The sequence below is a fragment of the Macaca mulatta genome, chromosome 3 (genome assembly GCF_049350105.2).
Source record: "Macaca mulatta isolate MMU2019108-1 chromosome 3, T2T-MMU8v2.0, whole genome shotgun sequence".
Taxonomy (NCBI): domain Eukaryota; kingdom Metazoa; phylum Chordata; class Mammalia; order Primates; family Cercopithecidae; genus Macaca; species Macaca mulatta.
The window spans coordinates 52,430,148-52,456,464 of record NC_133408.1 but is presented as its reverse complement, the minus strand read 5'-3'; the positions used below and the strand labels follow the sequence as shown (position 1 = coordinate 52,456,464).

General features: G+C 54.8%; 2 protein-coding genes and 1 long non-coding RNA gene across 4 annotated transcripts in view; 1 reads left to right on the top strand and 2 right to left on the bottom strand.

Moving 5' to 3' along the window:
• The window catches only part of CASTOR2 (cytosolic arginine sensor for mTORC1 subunit 2), a 67,870-nt gene extending 43,480 nt beyond the window's left edge, over window positions 1-24,390 (top strand). Inside the window, exons 2-11 of one of the 2 annotated variants that reach the window (XR_013414642.1) lie at window positions 1,621-1,691; window positions 10,729-10,922; window positions 11,123-11,255; window positions 12,094-12,217; window positions 13,423-13,533; window positions 14,949-15,031; window positions 17,253-17,347; window positions 17,447-19,302; window positions 21,117-21,154; window positions 22,820-24,390. Coding sequence is in view for 1 of the 2 variants with exons in the window: in NM_001266104.1 (NP_001253033.1) it covers window positions 1,621-1,691; window positions 10,729-10,922; window positions 11,123-11,255; window positions 12,094-12,217; window positions 13,423-13,533; window positions 14,949-15,031; window positions 17,253-17,347; window positions 17,447-17,512 (877 nt within the window). In the remaining variant the exon portion in view is untranslated. 2 annotated transcript variants of the gene reach the window in all.
• LOC144339813 (uncharacterized) lies at window positions 929-3,961 on the bottom strand. The gene is made up of 2 exons (XR_013415219.1): window positions 2,834-3,961; window positions 929-2,048 (listed from the first exon to the last, which is right to left on the bottom strand). It is a non-coding gene; the product is annotated as an uncharacterized LOC144339813 (long non-coding RNA).
• RCC1L (RCC1 like) overlaps window positions 19,279-26,317 on the bottom strand; it is a 52,419-nt gene continuing 45,380 nt past the window's right edge. Inside the window, exon 11 of the mRNA XM_077996637.1 lies at window positions 19,279-20,931. Coding sequence (XP_077852763.1) covers window positions 20,884-20,931 — 48 coding nt within the window. The 3' untranslated portion in view covers window positions 19,279-20,883. The remainder of the gene's footprint in view (window positions 20,932-26,317) is intronic.

Sequence of the window (26,317 nt, the reverse complement as noted above, 5' to 3'; positions counted from 1 at the left end):
AGTATAAGAGAGTTCCAGTGGCTCCATATCCTTGTGAAAATTTTCAGGAGTAAATTTTAAAACGGAGCTGGAGAGGTTCCTATAGATGAGGGGGCTGCAGGGAAGCTGGCAGGAGAGGAGGCCAGGGAGGAGGGTGACCCATGGATACACCAGCCACCCCCATCCCCTGCAATACTGTCCACTCGGAGATCCCGTTTCTGTTTGCATCTTTGAGAGAGTGATCCTTGCCCTTTGCCTGGTGATACTGTTTGGCTGTGTCCCCACCCAAATCTCACCCTGAATTGTAATAATTGCCATGTGTCAAGGGTGGAGCCAGGTGGAGATAATTGAATCATGGGGGTGGTTTTCCTCATACTGTTCTCATGGTAATGAATAAGTCTCATGAGATCTGATGGTTTTATAAAGGGCAGTTCCCCTGCACATGCTCTCTTGCTTATTGCCATGTAAGACATGCCTTGGCTCCTCCTTGGCTTTCCATCATGATTGTGAGGCCTCCCCAGCCATGTGGAACTGTGAGTCCGTTCAACCTCTGTCCTTTATAAATTACCCGGTCTCGGGTATGTGTTTATTAGCAGCATGAGAACAGACGAATACACCTGGGTTACTCATGGACCTCTTTCTGTCCCGGCTCCCCTCAACGGGTGGGGGTTCAGAGCCCATGCCTGGCTTTGTGCTGGAGAGCTGGAACACCAGATGATAAGTGACCAGGGGTCAGTTTCCTGCCAGCCTCTGCCTTTGCACGCTTGGACTTGCCATCTCTGCCTGCAGTACTCTCTAGGGTGCAGTGGGGGTGGTTCTGGCTAAATGGGGAACGGGGACACGGGCGTTGAGGGGGTGATGACCCCCCTCAATTACCCAAGGACCAAAAGCCTCAAAACCCAGCCCAAGGGCCACCTGGACACAGACCTGGGCACCAAAAGCATGCCCAGGACCAAGGCCAGCAGGGTCAGGGTTCCGTCCCCTGTTTTTGGGGAATTGATGGTCTCGTTTTGGGGGTAGATGAGCAACATACCTCCCAGGCTGAGCGGTGATATCAGAGGTGATGTGAGGTGGGGCGGAGATCCATGTCCCAGAAATGTCACGGATGGCCGCACTCCTCCCTCTTCAGGGATGGAAAGTAAACCAAGGGCTGGGCTGTCAGTCAGCTGGTGGGAATTAAGCATTTTTGTGACTGGGAGCTCCAGAGTTGCTGAACTGGAGGCCATGACAGTGGGAGGGGAGATGGGGACAGACACCTAGAGGTTACAATTGCAGGGCCTTGGAAAAGACGGCTGCTCTGCCTGACCCCCACTGGAGCCACCCTTCGGCCACTTCTTCCCTCCGAGGAAATGTGGGATCTCAGGCCTGGACGGAATCACAGGGGCTGACTGGCTCAGAGGTCCCCAAAGATTGGGGGGTGGCAGAGTGGGGACAATCGGCATCTCTGTGCCTGCCCAGAATCAGCACTGAGTAAGGGGACATGAAGGGAGAGACAGACAACTTACCCGAAGTCACCCAGCAGCCTGGGGCCGGAGCGCTGGGTAAACTGAGTCATCATCTGCGGGGCACGGGCGGGCAGCTGCCCCAGGGGACCTGCCTGGACTAATGAGATCTTCTGTGTCTGTCTGTCCGTCCATCCAGGTGCAAGTTCTTCAGTCTGACAGAGACGCCAGAGGATTACACTATCATTGTCGATGAGGAGGGATTCCTAGGTAAGTGCTTCTCTCCCCAGGGACTCGGCTGGACCACGCCCTGAAGTCAGGGCTGGCTGCCCACCTCCTTATTTCTGCTCCCACCTACCTCCTTATTTCTTCCCTCATCTACCGGTCAGCTAGAAAAGCAGCAGAGTATATTTCCTTCTCTGCCTGGGTTCTGGAGGGTCCCTTCCCCTCCTGCTCTTGAGATTGCCCTAAGAAAGACTTCTGAGCTAAAAGAGTTAGTTGGTATGGTGCTACCCAGCTGAGAATTAGATTAACCAAGAAGGAAAAGGAACATGTTTCACTGAAGCCTGCAAAGTGCTTTAAAATATCCTCAGTCGGGCGCAGTGACTTACGCCTTTAATCCCAACTCTTTGGGAGGCTAAGGTGGGAGGATCACTTGAGCCGAGGAGTTCGAGACCAGCCTGGGCATAGTGAGACCCCCATCTCTACTAAAAAATGACTAAATTAACTGGACATGATGGCATGTTCCTGTGGTCCCAGCTACTTGAGAGACTGAGACAGAAGGATTGTTTGAGCCCAGGAGTTGGAGGCTGCAATGAGCTGTTATTAAATCACTGCTTTCCAGTCTGGAAGACAGAGCGAGACTCCATCTCTTAAAAACAAAAAAAGAGAGAGAGAGAGAAGTGTCTAGATGGCAAGGGCACAGTTTAAGAGGACTTCCCAGAGAAGGCAACACTTGCAGGGAACACAGCTACGAGTAAAGAGCCAGGCATGGTGGTGCACGCCTCTACTCCCAGCTACTTGGGAGACTGAGGCAGGAGGATTGCTTAAACCCAGGAGTATGAGACTGTAGTGTGTTATGATCACACCTGTGAATAACCACTGCACTCCAGCCTGGGCAATGTAATGAGAACCTGGTGTTTGTTTGTTTTGTTTTGTTTTTGAGATAGAGTCTCACTCTGTCATCCATACTGGAGTGCAATGGCACGATCTCGGCTCACTGCAACCACCACCTCCCAGGTTCAAGCCATTCTCCTGCCTCAGTCTCCCAAGTAGCTGGGATTACAGGCGCCCGCCACCACACCCGGCTAATTTTTAGTATGTTTTTAGTAGAGATAGGGATTCACCCTGTTGGCCAAGCTGGTCTCGAGCTCTTGACCTCAGGTGATCCACTCCCCCTTGGCCTCCCAAACTGCTGGGATTACAGGCATGAGCCACTGCATCCGGCCTGAGAACCTGTTTCTAAAAAAATAAAAAATAAGTGCCCCCCCACCAGGTAGAAAACATTAATAAAACAGGCAGAGAGAACCCCATGTGTGTACAGCCACAGCTTCCAGTACTGGAGACGCACTTGGCATCCCCAGGGAACCAGAGTGTGAGAAGAGAGATGGGAGGACAGGGCTTACCTGGAGGAGGGGGGATCAGGAAGGATTCCTCCATGGGGCTGTACACATGGGCTTCTCTGCCGGGAAAGCACCCCTCCCTTTGTGGTTTCTACCTGGCATGCGGGCCCTTAATTTTTTTTTTTTCAGAAACAGGTTCTTGCTATGTTGCCCAGACTGGAGTTCAGTGGCTCATCACAGGTGTGATCATAGTGCATGGCAGCCTCAAACTCCTGGGCTCAAGCAGTCCTCCCACCTCAGCCTCCCGAGTAGCTGAGAGCAGAGGCGTGTATCGCCGTGCCTGGCTCTAGACTTTTTCCTGAACTCCCCTCCTGTACTTTATTTGGGTTAGAAGAAGCATGGGGAGACTTCTGCAGCATGGCTGTTTCTGGGGGCTCAAAAGAGGAAGTTCCTGGTGAGCTCACATGGTCATGGAGGACTTCCTGGAGGACGTGATATTTTTGCTGGCCTTGTGGGGAAGGAAGAAAACATGTCAGAGGAGAGCTGAATGAGAAAGTACAGGAGCAGAAGCAAGGGCCAGGTTCAGTCTCTAAAAAAGGAGAAGACGAGGTAGGCAGGGAAAGTTTGGATCTTATTCTTTAGGCACTGGGGAGCCATTGAAGGTTGTTGGGCTGGGTTAGGGCTAAATTGGGGTAGAGTCTGCTGAGGTGTGTGTGCAGGAGGGGGAACAGGGAGTGAAGTAGGAAATTCCCGGGGGTGAGTAAGCTCTGTTCAAATAGAGGTCCTTGGGCCCAGGCTGAGACCCTCGGCTGGCCCAGGGAGGGAATTGCCCTCTATCCCTCAACCCTGCCATTCCCCAGAGGCATCCATAATGGCCTTGTGACTTTTAAAACTGCCTTGCCCTGCCCCTCCCTGAGCCTTTCCCAGCCGCAGGCACAGGCGCAGGCTCAGCACTGAGGAACACGGAGCACTGGGAAAGCAGGTTTCAATTAGCCCAGCAAGGCCTGAGGCTTACCCTGTGACTTCAGGGTAAGGGCTTCCCTTCCAGGGTGCTTTTCTGGTCAGTAAACCAGGCTGCTTGGAAATCCATTATTGCCCAAGAAAAAAAAAAAATTGAGTGCATTTGTTTTTTCTTTCTTTTCTTTTTTTTTTTTCTTTTTCTTTTTTTTGAGACAGAGTCTCACTCTGTCACCCAAGATGGAGCGCAGTGGCGATCTCGACTCACTGCAACCTCCACCTCCCAGGTTCAAGCGATTCTCCTGCCTCAGCCTCCTGAGTAGCTGAGATTATAAGCACCCGCCACAACGCCAGGCTAATTTTTCTTGTATTTTTAGTAGAGATGGGGTTTGGTTTCACCATGTTGGCCAGGCTGGTCTCAAACTCTTGAACTCAAGTGATCCACCTGCCTTGACTTCCCAAAGTGCTGCCAAAATATTAGCATTTTGGCCAGGCATAGTGGTTCACATCTATAATCCCAGCACTTTGTGAGGCCGAGGCGGGCAGATCACCTGAGGTCAGGAGTTCAAGACAAGCCTGGTCAACATGGTGAAACCCTTTCTCTACTAAAAACACAAAAATTAGCCGGGCATGGTGATGCATGCCTGTAGCTCCAGCTACTCAGGAGGCTGAGCAGGAGAATCACTTGAACCCACGAGGCCGAGGCTGCAATGAGCCAAGATCATGCCGCTGCACTCCAGCTTGGGCGAGGGAGCAAGACTCCATCTCAAAAAAAGAAAAAAAAGGAGTTCGAGGCCGGGCACAGTAGCTCATGCCTATAATCCCAGCACTTTGGGAGGCCGAGGCGGGCGGATCACAAGGTTAGGAGATCGAGACCATCCTGGCTAACACGGTGAAATCAAGTCTCTACTAAAAATACAAAAAAAACTAGCCAGGTGTGGTGACAGGCACCAATAGTCCCTGCTACTCGGCAGGCTGAGGCAGGAGAATGGCGTGAACCTGGGAGGCAGAACTTGCAGTGAGCCGAGATCACACCACTGCACTCCAGCCTAGGCGACAGAGCAAGACTCTATCTCAAAAAAAAAAAAAAAAAAAAAAAGGAGTTCAAGACCAGCCTGACCAACATGGAGGAACCCCGTCTCTAAAAATACAAAATTAGCTGGGTGTGGTGGCGCATGCCTGTAATTCCAGCTACTCAGGAAGCTGAGACAGGAGAATCGCTTGAACCCAGGAGGTGGAGGTTGCAGTGAGCCGAGATCGTGCCATTGCACTCCAGCCTGGGTGACAGAGCGAGACTCTGTCTCCAAAAAAAAAAGAAGAGTAAGGACCCATTTTACAAGCGAGAAAGCAGACATTAACTTGCCCAGAGTTAGTGACAACCAAGCCAGGACGGAAGTAGGAAATGTTCTCAGGGCGTCTCTAGCCTAAATAAGGAGAAAGGGCTGCCGGAAAGTAATGTGAGAAGGCAGGGTATACCACCGTGTGTGGCCCAGGACTCGCAGGGGGCTGCGGCAGGATTTGGGCTGGGCCTAGGCACTGCAGCGTGAGGCTAGGAGGACAAGCTCTACCCCTCATCTCCTTGGAGGCTCTGTTTCAGAAGGAGAGTTTAGTGTTTGTTTGCTTGCTTTTCTCAAGACAGTCTTGCTGTGTCCCCCAGGTTGGCAAGGCTGATCTTGAACTCCTGACCTCAGGTGATCCTCTCGCTTTGACCTCCCAAAGTGCTGGGATTACAGGTGTGAACTACTGCACCTGGCCCACTGGGTAGTTTTGGGGTTTTTTTTTCTTGTTTTGTTTTGTTTTGTTTTGAGATGGAGTCTAACTCTGTTGTCCAGGCTGGAGTGTAGTGGTGTGATCGCAGCTCACTGCAACCTCCGCCTCCTGGGTTCAAACAATTCTCCTGCCTCAGCCTCCTGAGTAGCGGGGACTACAGGCATGCAACACTATGCCCAACTAATTTTTGTATTTTTATTAGAGACAGGGTTTCACTGTGTTGGCCAGGCTGGTCTCAAACTCGCGACCTCAAGTGATCCACCCACCTCAACCTTCCAAAGTTCCAAAGTACTGGGATTACAGGCATGAGCATGAACCACTGTGCACAGCCCACTGGCTAGTTTTTGTGTTTTTTTGGTAGAGGAGTCTCACTGTGTTGCCTACGCTGGTCTGGACCTACTGGCCTCAAGCAGTCCTCCCACCTTGGCTTCCCAGAGTGTTGAGATTACAGGCGTGACCCCAGGAAGAAGGATGCTGGCTCTAGCATGGGGAATGAAGGCCGGTGCCCTGTCACCCTGTTCTGCAAACCTCCAGCGCTGCAAACATTGCTTTCCCACCAAAGGGCCACTTCTGCCACTCTTTTTTTTTTTTTTTTGAGTCTAGCTCTGTCGCCCAGGCTGGAGTGCAGTGGCGCGATCTCGGCTCACTGCAAGCTCCGCCTCCCGGGTTCACGCCATTCTCCTGCCTCAGCCTCCCAAGTAGCTGGGACTACAGGCGCCCACAACCGCGCCCGGCTAATTTTTTGTATTTTTAGTAGAGACGGGGTTTCACCGTGGTCTCGATCTCCTGACCTTGTGATCCGCCCGCCTGGGCCTCCCAAAGTGCTGGGATTACAGGCGTGAGCCACCGCGCCCGGCTTCTGCCACTCTTAACATGAGCCAGGGTGCGTGTTCACTGGCAGCTTTGACAGTTAGAAGCTAGCAGCTGGCCATGGTTCAGTGGACCCTGGGTCTTTCCTGGGAGGGCAGAGGATGGCTTGTAAATGACACTAACCGGCAGAGTTCCTTGTTCAGTGTGAACGTTGTTAAGGGATTCTTGGTCTGAGCACAGTGGCTCATGCCTGAAATCCCAGCCCTTTGGGAGGCTGAGGCAGGCAGATCACTTGAGCCCAGGAGTTCAAGATCAGCCTGGGCAACATGGCAAAGCCCCGTCTCTACAAACGATACAAAAATTAATCTGGTGTGGTGGTGCATGGCTGTGGCCCCAGCTACTCAGTGGACTGCGGTGGGAGGATCACTTGAGCCTGGGAGGTTGAGGCTGCCGTGAGCCATGATTGTGCCACTGCACTCCAGCCTGAGTGACAGAGCAAGACCCTGTCTCAAAAAAAGAAGATCTTGGCTCAGATGGATGCAGTATGTCTGTGTGGCAGGCAGAGGGGTTGTACATGTGTATATTCTGATTTTTTACGTGTGTGTGTATCTGTGTGTGTGACTGAGTCTCGCTCTGTCACCCCAGCTGGAGTGCAGTGACACAATCTCTGCTCACTGCAACCTCTGCCTCCTGGTTCAAGCGATTCTCATGCCTCAGCCTCCTAAGTAGCTGAGATTACGGGCGCCCACTACCACGCCCAGCTAATATTTATATTTTTAGGACAGACAAGGTTTCACCTATGTTGGCCAGGCTGGTCTTGAACTCCTGACCTCAGCTGATTCCGCCTGCCTTGACCTCCCAAATTACTGGGATTACAGGCCTGAGTCACCGTACCCGGCCTCTTAAGTATTTAATGAGCACCATTTGCAGCGCTAGGTGTCCTGACAGATTCAGAAAAATGTTAGAAGCCTCTGGGTAGTGGGTAGAAGCTTCGACTTGGAGTTAGAGGGACCCAGTGCTCATCTGGGCTCCACATCACCAGCCCTCACCCTTCACAGTCCCCTTGCCTGTGAACTGGGGACAGCGGTACATGATTGTGGTCCATGCCACGCGTAGCAAGGCATGGTCAGCAGGCAGTGACCAATCAAAAGGTGGAGAGGTGGTCAGGCAAGGTGGCTCACACCTATAATCCCTGGAATTTGGGAGGCCAAGGCAGAAGGATCGCTTGAGGCCAGAAATTTGAGACCAGCCTGGGCAACATCTCAAGACTCCCATCTCCACAAAAAAATTAAAAATCAGCCAGGTGTGGCGGCGTGCACCTGAAGTCCCAGCTACTCGGGAGGCTGAGGTGGGAGGATCGCTCGAGTCTGGGAGTTTGAGCTGCAGTGAGCTGTGATTGCACCACTGCACTCCAGCCTGGGCAACAGAGCAAGACCCTGACGCTAACAAAGAATGAAAAAGGAAAGAAAAAGAAGTAGAAAGAAGTAGAGGGAGGAAGCTCGAAAAAGAACTCCTGGCCTCGCCTCGTGCTAAGACGGGAAGAGCTAGGTTCAGATCGAAACTCTGCAGCCTTCCCTGCGTGTGAATCCGGGCGAGTTGCTCCACAACCTGGAGCCTCCGTGTGTTTGTCTGTGACACGGGGGTCACTGCACCTCCCTCTCAGTTCTGCAACTCCGCAGATGCTCAGTAAGCGCCCGGGAATTGTCAAGTTCATTCTGTGCATCCAATAGCAGTGCACATCAGAGCTCCCGCGTCTTCCTCCGAGCTCTAGCCCAGAATCTGCCGTGTCAGTAAGCCAAGGTGCAAAGTAGCATCCCCGGCGGGGGTCACCTCTACGTGAGGGTCAAGCCAGTAAAGGAGCTTGCATCTTGGTCAGAGTGGATGCCAAGCCTCAGGGCCGGTGGTTCTTACCGTACCCTGAATCCAGTCCTGGCCGTGAGCACAAACCAGGGCTCACTGCACACCTGCATTTGGAAGGTCAGCCCCGTTGTTTAAAATAACAGCTGGGGCTGGGCGCAGTGGCTCACACCTGTGATCCCAGCACTTTGGTAGGCCAAGGCGGGCAGATCACTTGAGGTCAGGAGTTCAAGACCAGCCTGCCCAACATGGTGAAACCCCATTTCTACTGAAAATGCAAAAAAAAAAAAAAAAATGAACCAGACATGGTGGTATGCACCTGTAGTCCCAGCTACTCAGGGGGCTGAGGCACAGGAATCGCTTGAACCCAGGAGGCAGAGCTTGCAGTGAGCCAAGATCGTGCCACTGCACTCCAGCCTGGACGACAGAGCAAGACACTGTCTCAAAAAAAAAAAAAGGCAGCAGTTCTGGGTTCCACGCAGGGCTGAGGCCGTGAGCGGGGCGGGTAGACCAATCCGTCAGACAGGCTGCCTGCTTCTGGCCAGCTGCTGATGGACCTACAATCCTCCAGCCAGCAGCAGCTGCTCTTCCCCCGACACCCACGTTTCCCGCTGGTCTCAGGCCTGGGCTTCTCCCCAAGACCACTCTGGGAATCGTCCAAACCTGCTGAGAGACTCCTAGGGGCAGAATCCTGGTTATGTAAGCACCCCCTCAGGGTGCACATATGCACCCCAGCACTTCACCGCCTCGGAGGCTGTATCAGCAGCCGCTTCAGCTGGGGAGGACAGAGCCAGGATTGGCCCCTTGGAGCCCGAAACCTGTGCCTTTGATAAGCGATAAGCCTCCCACTGCTCAAGACTGGGGCTACCTTTTCCCATTTCTGTGCAGCCGTCTGCCTCTCTAGCCACCCACTGGCTGACCACTGGTCCTTCTCAGCCAGCGGGACCAATGGGCTCCCTGGGCTGCGGTCACCATGGTGACCGGAGCTGGGCAGGTAGGAACAGCCATGGGCCTCACTCAATTTCCCTCCTCTCAGGCCATCTTGCCTGCCAGCAGAGCCCAGCTCGCCTTTCCCCAGGAATCTTCATCATCACAGCTACCTTAGCTTGCCCAACTCTGAGCCCATCTCTCCCTTTTTATTTATTTATTTTTTGAGACAGGATCTGGCTCTGTCACCTAGGCTGGAGTGCAGTGGTGCAGTCATAGCTCACTGCAGCCTTGACATCCTAGATTCAAGCGGTCCTCCCACCTCAGCCTCCCAAGTAGCTGGGACCACAGGCATGTGCCACCATGCCTGGCTCATTTATTTTCTATTTATTTTTTTATGGACTATGTTGCCCAGGCTGGCCTCAAGCAATCCTCCCACCTTGACCTCCCAAAGCAGTGGGATTACAAGCGTGAGCCACTGCCTCCAGCCTCAGCCCCTCTCTTTTTAGCCCCCTGTTTTCTTAGGGACTTGGTACTTTTCATTTGATGCCCAGGACAGGGCCTAGGTTTTTGAGTCAGACCTGCACTGGAATCCTGGCTCTGTTATTTCCTAAGTGAACTTAGGCAAATCCCTGAGCCTTCCAGGGTTTCTGGACTGTTGAGTGTACAGTGAGCAAAATAACCCTGCTTTGGCCAGGCGTGGTGACTCACACCTATCATCCCAGCACTTTGGGAGGCCGAGGCGGGCGGATCACTTGAGACCAGGCATTCGAGACCAGCCGGGCCAACATGGCGAAACCCCCTCTCTACTAAAAATACAAAAATTAGCCGGGCATGGTAGTGGGCGCCTGTAATCCCAGCTATTCGGGAGGCTGAGGCAGGATAATTGCTTGAACCAGGAGGTGGAGGTTGCAGTGAGCCGAGATAATGCCACTGCACTCCAGCCTGGGTGACAGAGCAAGACTCTGTCTCAGAAAACAGTCCCATCCGGCCGGGCGCGGTGGCTCACACCTATAATCCCAGCACTCTGGGAGGCCGAGGTGGGCGAGTCACAAGATTGAGACCATCCTGGCCAATATGGTGAAACCCCGTCTCTACTAAAAATGCAAAAATTAGCTGGGCGTGGTGGCACGTGCCTGTAATCCCAGCTACTCGGGAGGCTGAGGCATGAGACTCGCTTGAACCAGGAAGTCGGAGGTTGCAGTGAGCTGAGATCGCGCCACTTCAGGCACTCCAGCCTGGCGACAGAACAAGACTCTGTCTCAAAAAAAAAAAAAAATCCCATCCTGTTGGAAAGTGAGGCAAGGCACAAGGTGGAGCTGGCGCCAGAGCCTCACTCCTCACCTCTCTGGCCTGCCTTGCCCTGCCCTTGGGACAGCTGGAACCCCAGTAGTCACAGGGCTGCCTTCTGTGTCTCCCTCCAGAGCTGCCCTCCTCAGAGCACCTGAGTGTGGCGGATGCCACCTGGCTGGCCCTGAACGTGGTGTCCGGCGGTGGCAGCTTCTCCAGCTCCCAGCCCATTGGCGTGACCAAGATCGCCAAGTCAGTCATCGCCCCACTGGCCGACCAGAACATCTCCGTGTTCATGCTGTCCACGTATCAGACAGACTTCATCCTGGTGAGCCGACCGTCACAGGCACACCTTACACACACACACCAGCCTCTCACACACGCTCGTTCCCATCTCCCACCCCTTGCAGCTTCGCCCTTCCATGCTACTTCAGGGTGGGGGCAGAGTCTCAGGGTGAAAGGCCGGTGCCCCGGGCCCACATCCCCCAGGGCCACCAGGCACACACAGCCTCAACTTCTTGCCCCTAGGTGCGTGAGCGGGACCTGCCCTTTGTCACCCACACGTTGTCATCAGAGTTCACCATCCTGCGGGTCGTCAACGGCGAGACCGTGGCAGCCGAGAACCTCGGCATCACCAACGGCTTCGTGAAGCCCAAGTTGGGTGAGCTGGGGGCGGGGGTTTGTGCAGGAGAAACCTCACGAAGTTACCAGACTCAGCCACAGACCAGCCTTGCTCTCGGCACGGGCTCCTGCCCACTGAGCATGAATGGAGTGCCAGGCAGAACGGGATGCAAAGGGCCTGGCGCGGTGGCTCATGCCTGTAATCCCAGCACTTTGGGAAGCCGAGGCAGGCAGATCACCTGAGGTCGGGAGTTCGAGACCAGCCTGACCAACATGGAGAGACCCTGTCTCTACTAAAAATACAAAATTAGCCGGGTATGGTGGTACATGCCTGTAATCCCAGCTACTGAGGAGGCCGAGGCAGGAGAATCGCTTGAACCCAGGAGGCCGGAGGTTGCGGTGAGCCGAGATCGTGCCATTGCACTCCAGTCTGGGCAACAAGAGCAAGACTCCATCTCAAAAAGAAAAAAAAAGAATGTGATGCAAAGGTCCTAGGCAGGCCCTGCTGCCGTGTCTAGCAAGGGTGGTGGATGTGCACGCAGACAGCAATGGCCAGAGGCCACTCCTGCGGTGGGTTTCCCTGGGCAGGGACTGTGGTGCTGAAGCCTGGAACACAGGTAGGAACGGAGCCAGGTGGTGCCGGTTGGGAAGAGCATCCCAGACAGCCAGCATAGCATGTGCAAAGGCCCGTGGGCCCGAGGGCAAGATGGAGAATCAGGACAGTGGTAATTGGTGGTAGAGGCTGGAGAAGCAGCAGTGACTAAGTCTCTCGGGGCCTGAGGCTGAGCCCTCCCCAGCCCTCTTCCCAGACCTTGCACCCATCCAAGCTGCTGCTTTCAGTCCCAGCCTCAGTGCCTGATATCTTTGTGCTCTTATAGTCCAGAGGCCGGTCATCCACCCACTGTCCAGCCCAAGCAACAGGTTCTGTGTCACCAGCCTGGACCCCGACACGCTGCCTGCTGTTGCCACACTCCTCATGGATGTCATGTTCTACTCCAATGGGTAGGGCCGCCTTGGGCATGAGGGGCCGCAGGGTGGGCCGGGGGAGACACGGCTCCGCCTAGGAGTCGTAGTCTGAGAGGGGAGGCTTTGCCAGGAGCTCATCTGAGGGAAGAGATACAGACCTGCCCCAGAGCTGGTCTGAGCGGGAAACACGGACGACTCACCCTGGAGCTAGTCTGAGTAGGAAGGCAAGGACCCACCCCAGAGCTAGTCTGATGGGGGGACAAAGACCCGCCCCACAGCTAGTCTGATGGGGGGACAAAGACCCACCCCAGAGCTAGTCTGATGGGGGGACAGAGATCCGCCCCACAGCTAGTCCGCAGCTAGTCTGAGGCGGGGGACAAAGACCCGCCCCAGAGCTAGTCTAACGGGGCAGACAAAGACCCGCCTTGGAACTAGTCTGAGGGAGGAGACATGGACCCACCCTGGAGCTAGTCTGAGGTGGGAGACACGGACCCGCCCCAGAGCTAGTCTGAGGTGGGAGACATGGACCCGCCGTGAAACTAGTCCAGGGGGGAGCCATGGACCTGTCCCAGAGCTAGTCTGAAGGGGGAGACACGGACCTACCCTGGAGCTAGTCTGAGGGGGGAGACAGGGACCTACCCTGGAGCTAGTCTGAGGGGAGAGACACGGACCTGCCTGAGGCTGAGGAGGAGATACAGCTCTACCTAAAAGCCCCAGTCTCAGAGGGGAGACATCCTACCCTGGGAACCCCAAAATTTGGTGAAGCCCCAAAGACACACTGGGAGCTGTAACAAACTCCCCACTCCCCACGGAGCTCCAAGGACAGGCCCAGTCTGTTGAGGAGCCGAGAACTCAGATTGTTTCATTTGGTGAACAACAGACATTGTGTCACTTCCCCAGCGGATGTTGTAAAGTTTAGGCCAACACGAGGTGGGGCGGGCCGGGGTCCAGCATGCTGACAGCCACCACAGCCTGTGCTCTGAGATGCGGGCAGACCCGGGAAGGGGCCCGTGTAGCCTGCGTGGGGGGCCGGCCGGGCCTCCAGCACTGCAAGGTGGAGCACCCGCCTCTGTGAATGCCATGAAATCATCCCCACTGCATAGCAAGCAGGATGAGAAGGACGCTGAACCAGGGTCACCCGGGTGGCATCAAAGCCTGGGCAGGGCCCAACTTCCCTGGGCTGGTGTGAATGTGCAGGGGCCACAGGGGCCCCATCCTTACCAGCTGTCCCCGGTCCCCAGAGTGAAGGACCCCATGGCCACCGGGGATGACTGTGGCCACATCCGCTTCTTCTCCTTCTCCCTCATCGAGGGCTACATCTCCCTGGTGATGGACGTGCAGACACAGCAGAGGTGAGCCAGGCCCTGGGGTGAACATTCAACCCAGGGTGGGCCCCAGGATCTGGGGGGACTCTGTGAGGGCACATCACCCACTTTGTCTTTTTTTCTTTTTGAGACGGGGTCTCGCTCTTACCCAGGCTGGGGTGCAATGGTGCAATCTCGGCTCACCACAACCTCTACCTCTCAGGTTTAAGCAATTCTGCTGCCTCAGCTGGGATTACAGGCACATACCACCATGCCCAGCTAATTTTTGTATTTTTAGTAGAGACAGGGTTTTGCCACGTTGGCCAGGTTGGTCTCGAACTCCGGACCTCAGGCGATCCGCCCGCCTCAGCCTCCCAAAGTGCTGGGATTACAGGCGTGATATTTTTTATTTTTATTTTTGTTGAGACAGAATCTTGCTCTGTCACCCATGCTGGAGTGCAGTGGCGCAATCGTAGCTCACTGCAACCTCTGTCTCCCGGGTTCAAGCAATCTGCATGCTTCAGCCTTCTGAATAGCTGGGGCTACAGGTGCCTGCCACCACACCTGGCTAATTTTTGTATTTTTATTTATTGTTTGAGACGGGGTCTCACTCTGTCGCCCAGGCTGGAGTGCAGTGGCGCAATCTGGGCCCACTACAACCTCTGCCTCCCAGGTTCAAGTGATTCTCCTGCCTCAGCCTCCAAGTAGCTGGGATTACAGGCGCACACCACCATACCCTATTTATTTTTTTTTATTTTTTTCTAGAGATAGGGTTTTACCATGTTGGCCAGGCTGGCCGTGAACTCCTGACCTCAAGTGATTCACCTACTTCAGCCTCCTAAAGTGCTGAGATTACTGGTGTGAGCCACCGCGCCTGGCCAGTTTTTGTATTTTTGGTAGAGATGAGGCTTCACCATGTTGACCAGGCTGGTCTCGAACTTCTGACCGCAAGTGATCTGCCAGCCTCGGCCTCCCAAAGTGCTGAGATTACAGGCGTGAGCCACCGCACCCGGCCACTTTGTCTCTAATAAACCCTCACCATAGCCCTTCATCATAAGTAAACTGGCCCCCCAGCTCAGAGAGGTGCAGTGGTTGTCCGAGGTCCACTGTGGGGTGGTGGCAAAGTGGGGATTTGAACCGCAGCCCCGGTGCTATTTCTCCCTCAGCTTCTGCTCTGGACCTGGGAAGAGGTGTCTAAACCAGCCTTAGCAAGGGTTTGGTCTTGTTCCAAAGCCCAGCCTGACATCACCCTCCCTATCTGTCTCCCCGCAAGACGAGGAGGCTGCGGGCTGAATGGGTCCCGGGTGTCTGGCAGGGATTGTGTTTGGGGGGTCCTGAGCTCTGCCCAACCCGTCCACCTGCCTGGCCAGCCCCATGCCTCGCGCTGGCTGGTGCACCAGCACACCAAGGAGGGAGCGCAATTTACATCAGCCTCGGGGATTCTTCTCTCGATCCTTTCGAAGGTTTCCTAGTAACTTGCTGTTCACAAGCGCATCCGGAGAGCTCTGGAAGATGGTCCGGATTGGAGGACAGCCGCTGGGGTTTGGTGAGTCCGGGGGGGATTGCATGGGGGATTGAGCGGGGCTGGCATTGCTGAGCTCACATGCATTGTCCGCAGTGACTCAGCCCCTGCTGGGGGGTACAGATGGGGAGACTGAGGCTTGGGGAGCCTGAAGTTTCTGTTGCTCCCCAGTGTGTGGCAGGTGTACACAGGCCTCTTGGGGACGGGGGGCAGCAGGCTTCAATCAGAGCGCTTTTATTTTGCCCCCTCTCGAAAATTAATACGTTGCTTATTATTAGAAAATTAAACAGCTGGGCGCGGTGGCTCATGCTTGTAATCCCAGCACTTTGGGAGGCGGAGGTGGAAGGATCCATTGAGCCCAGGAGTTCTATACCAGCCCGGGAAACATAGCGAGGCCCTGTCTCTACGAAAAGTGTTAAAATTAGCTGGACATGGTGGCCGGCGCCTGTAATCCCAGCTACTCAGGAGGCTGAGGCAGGAGAATTACTTGAGCCCAAGAGTTCAAGGCTGCAGTGAGCCATGATCATGCCATTGTACTCCAACCTGGGCGACAGAGCAAATCTTTGTCTCCGAAAATTTAAAAAAGAGGCCGGGCGAGGTGGCTCGTGCCTGTAATCCCAGCTCTTTGGGAGGCCAAGGCAGGTGGATCACCTGAGGTCAGGAGTATGAGACCAGCCTGGCCAACATGATGAAACCCCGTGTCTACTGATAATACAAAAAATTAGCCAGGCATGCTGGCGTGTGCCTATAATCCTAGCTACTCAGGAGGCTGAGACAGGAGTATTGCCTGAACCCAGGAGGTGGAGGTTGCAGTGAGCCAAGATCATGCCGTTGCACTTCAGCCTGATAACAGAGCAAGACTCTGTCTCAAAAAAAAAATAATAAATTAAACTTAAAAAAGAATAAATTGGGGCTGTGATAAAAATTAAAGAGAAAAAAAATCACTACTTAGTTCCACAGCTCAAAGATAATAGCTGCTGGCAACTTTTTAACGTGTTTTCTTCACATAAATACACGTAATTGTCAGACATCTCCCAGAGAGTCTGACACCCACCACTTTACCCCTAAATGCCTCACCTTTTCCATCCTGGGAAGAAGCACTTTCTCCTGTATAACCACAATGACAGGATTCCACAGGAGAAAACTGTCAGTCATTCCCTAAGACTCAGTCTTTCCTCTGTTTCCACAATTGTCCAGACAGTGTCTTTAGTGGATAGCATTTTTTTTTTTTTTTGCTTTTTTTTTCTTTTTGAGACGGGATCTTGCTCTGTCACCCAGGCTGAAGTGCAATAGCACAATCTTGGCTCACTCACTGCAGTCTTCGCCTCCCGGGTTCAAGTGGTCCTCCTGTCTCAGCTTCCCAAGTTGCTGGGACTATAAGCGTGTGCCACCACACCCGGCTAATTTTTTTATTTTTAGTAGAGATGGTATTTCACTATGTTGGCCAGGCTGGTCTCGAACTCCTGACTTCAGGTGATCCGCCCGCTTCAGCCTCCCAGAGTGCTGGGATTACAGGCATGAGCCACTGCGCCCAGCCAAGGTGCTACACTTTTAAACAGCCAGATCTCATGAGAACTTACTGTCACAAGAACAGTACTAAGAGGATGATGCTAAACCATTCATGAGCAATCCACCCCCATAATCCAGTCAGCTTGCACCAGGCCCCACCTCCAGCACTTCAGATTACTATTGGAGGATTTGGGCAGAAACACAAAGCCAAACTATGTCACTGGCCAGCAACCAGAGAAGGCTCTTGGATGGGGTACATCTGGGTTAAGCCTTCAAGAGGGATGGGGATGGCGAGTGGGAGGCCAGGTGTGGTGGCTCATGCTTGTAATTCCAGCACTTTGGGAAGTTGAGGTGGATGGATCACTTAAGGTTGGGAGTTCGAGACCAGCCCGGCCAACATGGTGAAACCCCCATCTCTACTAAAAATACAAAAAAATTAGCTGGGCGTGGTGGTGCACGCCTATAATCCCAGCTATTTGGGAGGCTGAGGCACGAGGACTGCTTGAACTCAGGAAGCGGAGGTTGTAGTGAGGTGAGCTCACACTAGTGCACTCCAGCCTGGGTGATGGAGCAAGACTCTGTCTCAAAAAAAAATAAAAGGGACGGCAGATGGGAATCTCTAGGAGGATGGTGGGTGCAGGGTAGGCATTGCCCACTGAGGGTAGAGGCTGAAGAGCCACATAGGCCAGGGTAGCCAGGTTACACAGAGGCTAAGGACGGTCTCCCCTGTCCCTAGATGAGTGTGGCATCGTGGCCCAGATCTCGGAGCCCTTGGCCGCTGCGGACATCCCAGCCTACTACATCAGTACTTTCAAGTTCGATCATGCACTTGTGAGTGTCCAGACCCAGACCCCTCCAGGGCAGGGCCAGGGCGGGGAAGCGGGTTCCTGGGCTCACGGGCAGGCATCTGCCTCCTCTCCCCCCGCACAGGTCCCAGAAGAGAACATCAATGGTGTCATCAGTGCCCTGAAGGTCAGCCAAGCAGAGAAGCACTAGAAGGACCTCTTCTGCTCCTCCCTGCCGCCGCCCGGGCCCAGCCCTAACCCCGAAGATTGATCTTGCAGTATTTCTCTACAGACTGGAAAATCGGCCTGGGGACCCCGAGAAAGGGGCCTCTCTGGGAGACTCCGTCGATTGCCAATCCCTCCAGGCCAGGGGCCCACGCCAAGGCCTCCCCATGCCCTCCTGCCTTCCCGGAGCCCCCCAGGCCCTCCAGAGGACGACCTTTCTCTTCCCCGCCTCCCCACCCCAGAAAATGCTTTCGGAGGCCCAGGGAGCCTGTGAGGAGCTGATGCGCCTTTTCATCTGGCCTCACCCATGGCCGGGGGAGATGCTGAGGGAAGCCGGTCCCTCCTACGAGACACCGGCGTGCCAGCTGTCATGTCACCTTGCAGGGCTGGAGTTGGCAGGGTGGGGCCGAGTTTGGGGTGCCTGGGAGGGTTTGGGGGTGAGTACTGGCGTCACTGGTCTCTGCTTCCATCAGCTCAGGGCTGGTTCCCTCAGAATGGAGGCCAGCGCGGCCCCCTCAGATCATCGGGGCTGGTGAGGCTCAGACAGGAGCCCAGGTGGGATCCTCGAGCTGGGAAGGACCCAGACTCCCCCTGTACCCTGCCTGCCAACCACAGGGCCTGGGCCCGACTCCCAGCAAGACTGCCAAGAGGGCCCTGTCCAGATCCTCCCCCACAAGCACCCAGTCCTTGGGGGAGGAGGGAGGGTCCCAGGAGACCCACCAGCCTGGAGCACCAGCTCCTGTCCCCTCGGCTCTCCCTGGACCAGACTTGGGCAGGTAGAGCCTCAGCTTCCCCCAGCAGGGACATCCCTGACTTTCCGGGCCTGGGGTCTCTTAGGTGGTGTCCCACCTCCCCAACAGACGACTAGACCAGCATAGGACTCCCCGCCGTCCTCCTCCCTCCCGTGCCCCCAACTCACCTGCCTGCCCGCCCGCCCCTTGGTCGGGGGCTGTGGCATTCATGAGTACTTGACCCAGGAGGCAGCTTAACTGAGCCTTAATAGAGAAAACCATACTTTGTTTTAGTTTTTTATTTAATGTATTTGCACCCAGGCTGCTGTTGGCGGTAGTTCCTGTTTGGCGAGGATAGGACCTATTTGAGTTCTGTCAAGGGGGCCTGGAGGCTCCGTGTCACTAGGCTGGTGCTCTGTGGCTCCAGGGACAGGCCTAGGAGTGGGGAGATGTCACAGGAGCCTTGGCCCTGTCTTCTGAAGGGAAGCTGGGAGCAGAGATTTGTTGCAAGACGCTGGAGCCGCTGGCAGCCCACGTAGGACGCCCCCCAACCAGCTGTGGTTCTGTCTGAGCAGCGGAGGGGGTGAGGGAACCCGAGGGCCATGGGGAGGTGGACAGCGGGTGGCGGGCCAGCTCAGTGTTCCTGTCCAGGAGGCATGGGGTTAGCCAGGGTGTCCCTTCCAGTGGGGTGGTTTTCTGGATGAGCAGGACCGAGGGCCCCTGTGGCTTTAGCTCTGGTGGTTGAATTGTGCTGGTTTTTTTTTTTTTTCTTCTTTTTTTTTGAGATGGGAGTCTTGCTGTGTCGCCCAGGCTGGAGTGCAGTGGCACGATCTTGGCTCACTGCAACCTCCTTCTCCCAGGTTCAAGTGATTCTCCTGCCTCAGCCTCCCGAGTAGCTGGGATTACAGGCACGTGCCACCACACCTGGCTAGTTATTGTGTTTTTAATACAGACAGGATTTCGTCATGTTGCTCAGGCTGGTCTTGAACTCCTGAGCTCAAGTGATCCGCCCGCCTCGGCCTCCCAAAATGCTGGGATTACAGACGTGAGCCACCGCACCCAGCCAAGTTGTGCTGTTTCTGAGGTCAGAGGAGAAGGGATATTTTCTAGTCCTGACAAAGTGCTCCCCGCTGCTCTGAGCTGAGTGGGAAGCCCTGGAAGCCCACCAGATAGAGAAGCTGTTCTTTAAGATCCTTGTGGGTGTTTGGGACCCACCACATGAATTAGAAACCAACTTTTTTTTTTTTTTTTTTTTTAGTTAATTCGTTTTGCACAAAACTCCAAAACAAAACTCGTACATTACTGGTCCCAAAAGGGAGGCGGCCGAGTGGGGCAGGGCTGTGGTGAAAGCCCTGAGTCCCCTTTCTGACCTTGGAAGGCCTTGATTTTCCTTTCTGTCATTTCCCCCTGACGGTGTCATTTCTCTGCCTTTCCTTCCCGCCGTGCAAGTGTGTCGGCCCCGTGACCCCAGAGTCGTGTGTCCCCTAGACTTCCTAGGACGTATCTATTGTACACACCTATAAATACTGTGTTTTATGTTGATAGAGATATATACTGTAAATAGCATATATACTTGAGCAATATATATGTTAATATATACTGTGTGCGCAGTCCGTGGACACAGCTCCCTGCTGTGTGTGCACACGTGTGTGGGCGTGATGGCCTCCGCCCCCGCGCCGTCTGCCATGCACGCGGGCACGTGAGCCACCATATATTTTTAATTCAAGTATATAGGCAATACGATTATTACAGAAGCCGATGGGTTCCCTCAGACCTGACTGGAGAGAACAAAGCCAGCAGCTCAAAGAGCCTGCGACACGGGACGTGGGATGGGTGCTGAGAGCCCGCTGTGGCATGGGTCATGCCTCCCGCAGCCTGCTTTCCCCAGCCAAGGTCCCTGGGTACCCTTGTTTTATTTGGGGGGACGTTGATCCCGAGGGAGGAGTACTTGGAATTTCTTGCTTTTAATCAGAATACCCCCTCTCCCCTGCCCCCCACCAGCGGCCTCACCCTGAAGACCTGGGCCTGCTGAATGGGCCACACGCTGCCTGCATCCTGCCTCCGTGGGTGGCAGTTTTTACACGGGTGGCTTATCTGTTTTTTTGTTGTTGTTGTTTTTTGTAACCTGCAAGCTTAGAAATCTCAGGTTCTGCTCCCGGGGCGCCTCCTCGGGACTGGCCTCGTGTAATAGAGAAAAGCACGCATGTCGGGGCGCGCCGTGGCCAGAGTGTGGCTCTCCGCCCTGGCTGGCTCTGCAGGGGTGGTCCCTGTTCCAGCCCGATCCATGGGAGCTGCCCCCCGGGGACCCCGCTCCTCGGTCACAGGGGGCCCCTTTAGTTTTCCCGTCCCCATCCTGCTCGTGTAAAGCTTGGTTTATCTTCTCGGCGTCCTGTGTGTAGTGTCGTTTTGGTTTGATCTCCACAGCTCTTTGGGGGTGGGGCGTGAATGTGATTTTCCCTAGGCAGGGGCCGTCTGCCCTCGTCCCCCAGCCATCTCCTGGTCTGCTGGGTGGGAGCGTCTCTCCAGGCCCCAGACCCCACTTGGAGGTGCGTGTGTTTCTCGGAGGGGCTCCATCCGCAGTTGCATGGAACTCTGTACCTATCTGCTGTCCATCCCTCGGAGGTAATCAGAGGAGTGGGCCCGTTATCTTGGCGCTGGCGGATGGGGCAGGTGCCTGGCGGGGAGAAAGAGGGCTCTCCATCCATGATGTGGATTTTTTTGTTTTGTTTTTGAGATGGAGTCTTGCTCTGTTGCCCAGGCTGGAGTGCAGGAGCACGATCTCGGCTCACTGCAGCAACCTCCACCTCCTGGGTTCAAGCGAGTCTCCTGCCTCAGCCTCCCGCGTAGCTGGGATTACAGGTGCCCGCCACCACGCCCGGCTCATTTTTGTATTTTTAGTAGAGACGGGGTTTCACCATGTTGGCCAGGCTGGTCTTGAACTCCTGACCTCAAGTGATCCGCGTGCCTCAGCCTCCCATAGTGCTGGGATTACAGGCATGAGACACCGTGCCTGGCCTCATGGAATTTCTAGGGGTGAGCAGGTGACCCTGGGGCTGCCACTTGGGCTCCTGGAGTGTGTGTCTTGGCCCCTGTGTGGTTCTCCAGTAGGAAAAGCTCAGACAGTCTCAACCCCACCCTCTTCCCTTGCTGCACACTGAGTACCAGTGGGAACTGAAGGATGGGGAGGAACAGAGCAGTGACCACCCGCTCCCTGCCACTGATAAGTTCTGCCTCGTCGTGGGGCTCCTCTGGTTTCCAGGACACCCCTTTTTCCCTCATTCCCTCATCCTGACCCAGCGAAGATCTGGGCATTGCTGACTCTGCACCTCTGTCCTCCATGGGCATCTCTAGGACCGCCCCCCTTCAAGGGGCACTGCCCATGCCACCGTCCTCAGCCCAGGGCATGCATCCGAGCTGGAGAGGTTTGCAGGCCTGACCCCGGTAGCCTCCCGTCCCCAAGATTCAGAGGCGGGGGCCCAGAGCCTCACTTCAAACCACCGGCATTCTCACCTCCAGGCTGTTGGTAGGAAAGGAAGGAGCTGGGGGATCAGAGGCTCCCAGTGTGGTCTCCAGAAGCAGCAGCATAGCCACAGTGACATTTGTTTAGCAGGAGGAGGCTTGGTCTGGAGGGGCTTGCCCCTCTGAGGTGACAGAGGATGCCCTGGAGGTCAGGAGAGAAGACTGGGAAGACAGGAAGGGCCAGGCCCCTGTCATAGCCCCTGCAGCCCACTATTTGCCTGGTGATCTTCAAAGGTGAACCCCGGCCCCCTCCCACCAGCCCCCTCCTCCTGGCCACATTTTCCAGGGATACCCTGGGGAGTCCTAAGGCCACCCTGGGCCCCTTTCTGAGCCTTGAGATCTGGATGTGGGGACAACCAGGGCTTTTCCCAGCCCCGGCTAAGAGAGGGGGCTTTAAGGCAAGAGCACCCCAGCCGTACAATGGCGGGGGGGAGGGGTTTGTTTTTTTGTTTTTTTTTTTTTTTGAGACGGAGTCTCACCCTGTCACCCAGGCTGGAATGCAGTGGTGTGATCTCAGCTCGCTGCAACCTCTGCTTTCCAGGTTCAAGCGATTCTCCTGCCTCAGCCTCCCAAGTAGCTGGGATTACAGGCACCTGCCACCACGCTCGGCTAATTTTTGTAGTAGAGACGGGATTTCGCCGTTGGCCAGGCTGGTCTCGAACTCCTGACCTCAGGTGATCCGTCCACCTTGGCCTCCCAAAGTGCTGGGATTACAGGTGTGAGCCACCGCGCCCAGCCAGTGGAATTTTTGACACCACTTCCTGAGTGAAGCACTTTGCATGGGGATGGGAAGAAGCTCCCCCAACCTTCTAACCCGCTCCGAGCAGGCCTGGAGCAATGGAGACAGTGAATGGTGTAATAGGCAGAGCTTGAGTGAGGCCGGTGGGCTTCTCCAACAGAGAAAATACACTGGCTTTGGGTACCATGCTGAGGGAGGGGGTTAGGCCTGGCAGGGGCCCATTCAAAGGAGGCCAGACCTGGTGGCTTTGGACTGTCATCCCAGCACTTTGGGAAGCCAAGGCAGGAGGAGAGCTTGAGGCCAGGAGTTCAAGACCAACCTGGTTAACATAGCAAGACCCTGCCTGTACAAAAAATAACAAGAGGCCCCAGGGAAGGAAGCCAGCTAGGCGCAGCCTGGAGCAGAGGCAGGAGCCTGAGGCCTGAGCCCTGGCATCCGGGGGCAGCCTGGTGGCTGAGAGCTTATGGCTGTCGCTACAAGGGAAGAGGAGCTATGGAAATTGGAAGTGCAGGGCGGCCTGTGTGCTAGGAGTGGGGACACAGGCCTGGGTGGTTTGTGCACACGCGTGTGCATGTACGTGTGAGCGCGGATGTGTTCCTATGCATTAGAGTGTGTGCGCGTGCACGCGTGCCGAGCCCACACCTCAGATAATGGGACTGGCTCTTGGAGCATTTTGAGTTCTCAGTAGCAGTCTTGCTTTCGGGTCTCGAGTGCAGAAATTAGGTGAGTGAGGTTAGGACTCGAATGCAGGCCCTGGCTCCAGGGGAGAGAGGGTGGGGCATCTCTGGTAGGATGGCCTCACCCCACTTGTCAGAGCTACTCTGGAGCGGGGCAAAGGTGTGAGGAACAGTTTGAGCAGTTCTGGCTCAGGGTCATTCATGAGGTTGCTATTGTCCGAAATCTTAGCTAAGGATTGGAGGATGCACTTCTGAGTTAGGCCTGGCTGTAGGCAGGAGGCCTCAGTCCTTCCCCAGGTCGGCCAACCCATGAGGCTGCTTGAGTGTCCCCACAGTATGGCACTCGGCTTCCCCCCAGAGCAAGAGATTCAAAGGCACAGGGTAGAAGCCGAAGTGTTATTTTTATCCCTAGCCTCAGAATTCACACGCTGTTGCCTCCACCATGCTCTGGTGTGATGCAGCCCAGCTCTGACTTGAAGGGACTGGGGCTGCCCCTGCCGACTCTCCAAAGGTCCATCCTAAAGATGGCGTTCACAGGGAGAGTTTTTGGGGGCTGGCGCTCCCTCATCTACTGGGGCTCATTCTGGAAGAAAGTCCAGAAGAATTGGAGACCGCCGCCCCTCACCCAACTTTGGAGGTGGCAGGGTGAACAGCAGACCAAGTTCAGGTCCCAAGACAGGCCAAGGCCAATGTGGTTTCCCTTCCACTGCCTCAGTTTACCTGTATTCAGAAGACGGTCCAGGAGGAGTTGAGCAGAGTTCCCTCTAAAAGAGTAGGGAGCTGATAACAGTCCCAAGCCCTCCTCTTTCTCTATGCCAAAATCATTTCCGTTATCCTGAGATGGGGGTGATTGGATGAATGGTGTACTGAGGGACCTCTGCCCTGCCCAGAGCCCCCCATCATAGTGGGGACAGGGGACTTCCTGCCCACGGCCCCCTCCAGCCCTCACCTGGCTTGCCCGAGTCACCAGCAGCAGCGGCGTTTTGTCGGTCCCAAGATCTGGGTGAAGGGGAGAACCCTCCATCTTATCCCTACCCCCCGGGGCCCTCAAGCTTATTTTCTTGTTGAAGAAACACAAAACCCTCGAGATTCATGTACTGTATGTTGGAGAGAAAAAAAATTACCTAATGTTCCCCCAAAAAAGACAGTATATTTTGTACTTTGTAAAGTGTTAATTAAAATGAAAAGAAAAAAAAAACGATGCTGGCTGGTGGCTGTCTGGTTTTTTGCTGATCTAGCCAGAACCTGGTCTCATCTCTTTCTCCTCCATACTGTGGTCGGGGGAACACAGACCAGGGGCTAGAGGCAGGTAGAAAAACACGCGGAATCTGAGGAAGGGCCCCCAGAGCCAGAGGGGTTGTATTAGTTACCTGAGCTGCATAACAAATTGCTCCCAAACTTAGCAGCTTAATAGGATCATTATTTATGGATCACATATTCTGTGGGTCAGGAATTTAGGAAGTTTGGCTGAGCAATTCTGGCTCAGAGTCACTCGTGAGGTTGCCGTTGTCTGAAATCTTAGCTAAGGACTGAAGGATGCACTTCTAAGTTAGGCCTGGCTGTAGGCAGGAGGCCTCAGTCCTTCCCCACGTGGGCCAACCCACAGGGCTGCTTGAGTGTCCTCACAATATGGCGCCCGGCTTCCCCCAGAGCAAGAGATGCAAGGGTCCAGGTTAGAAACCAAAGTGTTATTTTTATTCCTAGCCACAGAATTAACACACCATTGCCTCCATCATGCTCTGGTGTGATACAACCCAGCTTGATTTGACATGGGAGGGAACTACATAAGTGGGTGAAAACCAGGAGGTAAAGATGACTGGGGGCCATCTTGGAGACCAGCTACTATGCCCAGCATCTCCACCCAGACCTTGGGCAGAGGCAGGCCTGGGAGTTGGGGGCAGTGCGGGGAAGAAGTTGGACAGGGCCTTTCTGATGGTAGGGGAAGGTCAGGGGCTGGTTGCCCAGCCGAAGGGTCTCTGACCCAAACCTAGAGCCCTGCCATGGACATCACAACAACAGGTAAGTTCCAGAAGCCCAGGAGCTGATACCTCCAGATTAGATACCCTGCGGGCAGGAGAGGGGGCACCATGCTTCTGGCTCCTGCCCTCTTGGTAGGCGGGGCACTGGGGCTGTGCCAGCAAGAAAAGATGGGCTTGAGACCAGCAGGTTCTAGACCTGACACCCTTCCCCTTCTCCTCTCTCAGATTTTCCATGGTGGGTATCTGTGAGCAGGGCAGGGCTGAAGACCCACACCTGCCCTAGGCCCCATCAACCCCCGCCCCAACCCTGCCTCACCGCTGGCCCACAGGAACAGAACCTGGAGACCATAAGTGAAAATGGAACCTGAATATTCTTCCCTCACCCCGAGCCCAGGAGAGTTCTAGCTGCTGGGAAAGTTTTATGCCTGGGGTCTGAAGACAAGTCCTGTCGCTCTGGCCTTCAGATAATACCACAGGAGGGCCGGGTGCAGTGGCTCACACCTGTAATCCCAGCACTTCGGGAGGTGGAGGTGGGAGGATCACCTGAGGTCGGGCAAGACCACCCTGGTCAACATAGTGAAACCCCATCTCTACTAAAAATACAAAAATTAGCCGGGTGTGGTGGTGGGTGCCTGTATAATCCCAGCTACTTGGGAGCCTGAGGCAGGAGAATGGCTTGAATCTGGGAGGTGGAGGTTGCAGTGAGCCGAGATTGTGCCCCTGCACTCCAGCCTGGGCATCAGACTTGTCTCAGAAAAAAAAAAAAAAAGATAATTCCACTGGAGCCGGAACATCCATGGGGGATCTTGACTGTCCCAGAACTCTCAAAACCATCCCCTTGTGCTGTTGCTGGGGGCCCACCATATCCCCTGCACCAGGCGTCCCTCCCAGAGCATTACAGGGGGTGCAGTGCTAGGATGGACCACAAGGGGGTGTTGTGCTTGGACCAGGAAATGAAGAGCCACCAGCCAATAGTAGAGGGAAGACTTTGAGAAGCAGTGAGGGACAGAGGAGCTAGGCTTAGTGAGACAAGAAACACAGCAGGTAGAATGCAAGGAAGGACCCGTAGTGGGAATTCAGAAGTGGGGTGGGCCAGGCGCAGTGCTTCATGCCTGTCATCCCAGCACTTTGGGAGGCTAAGGCAGG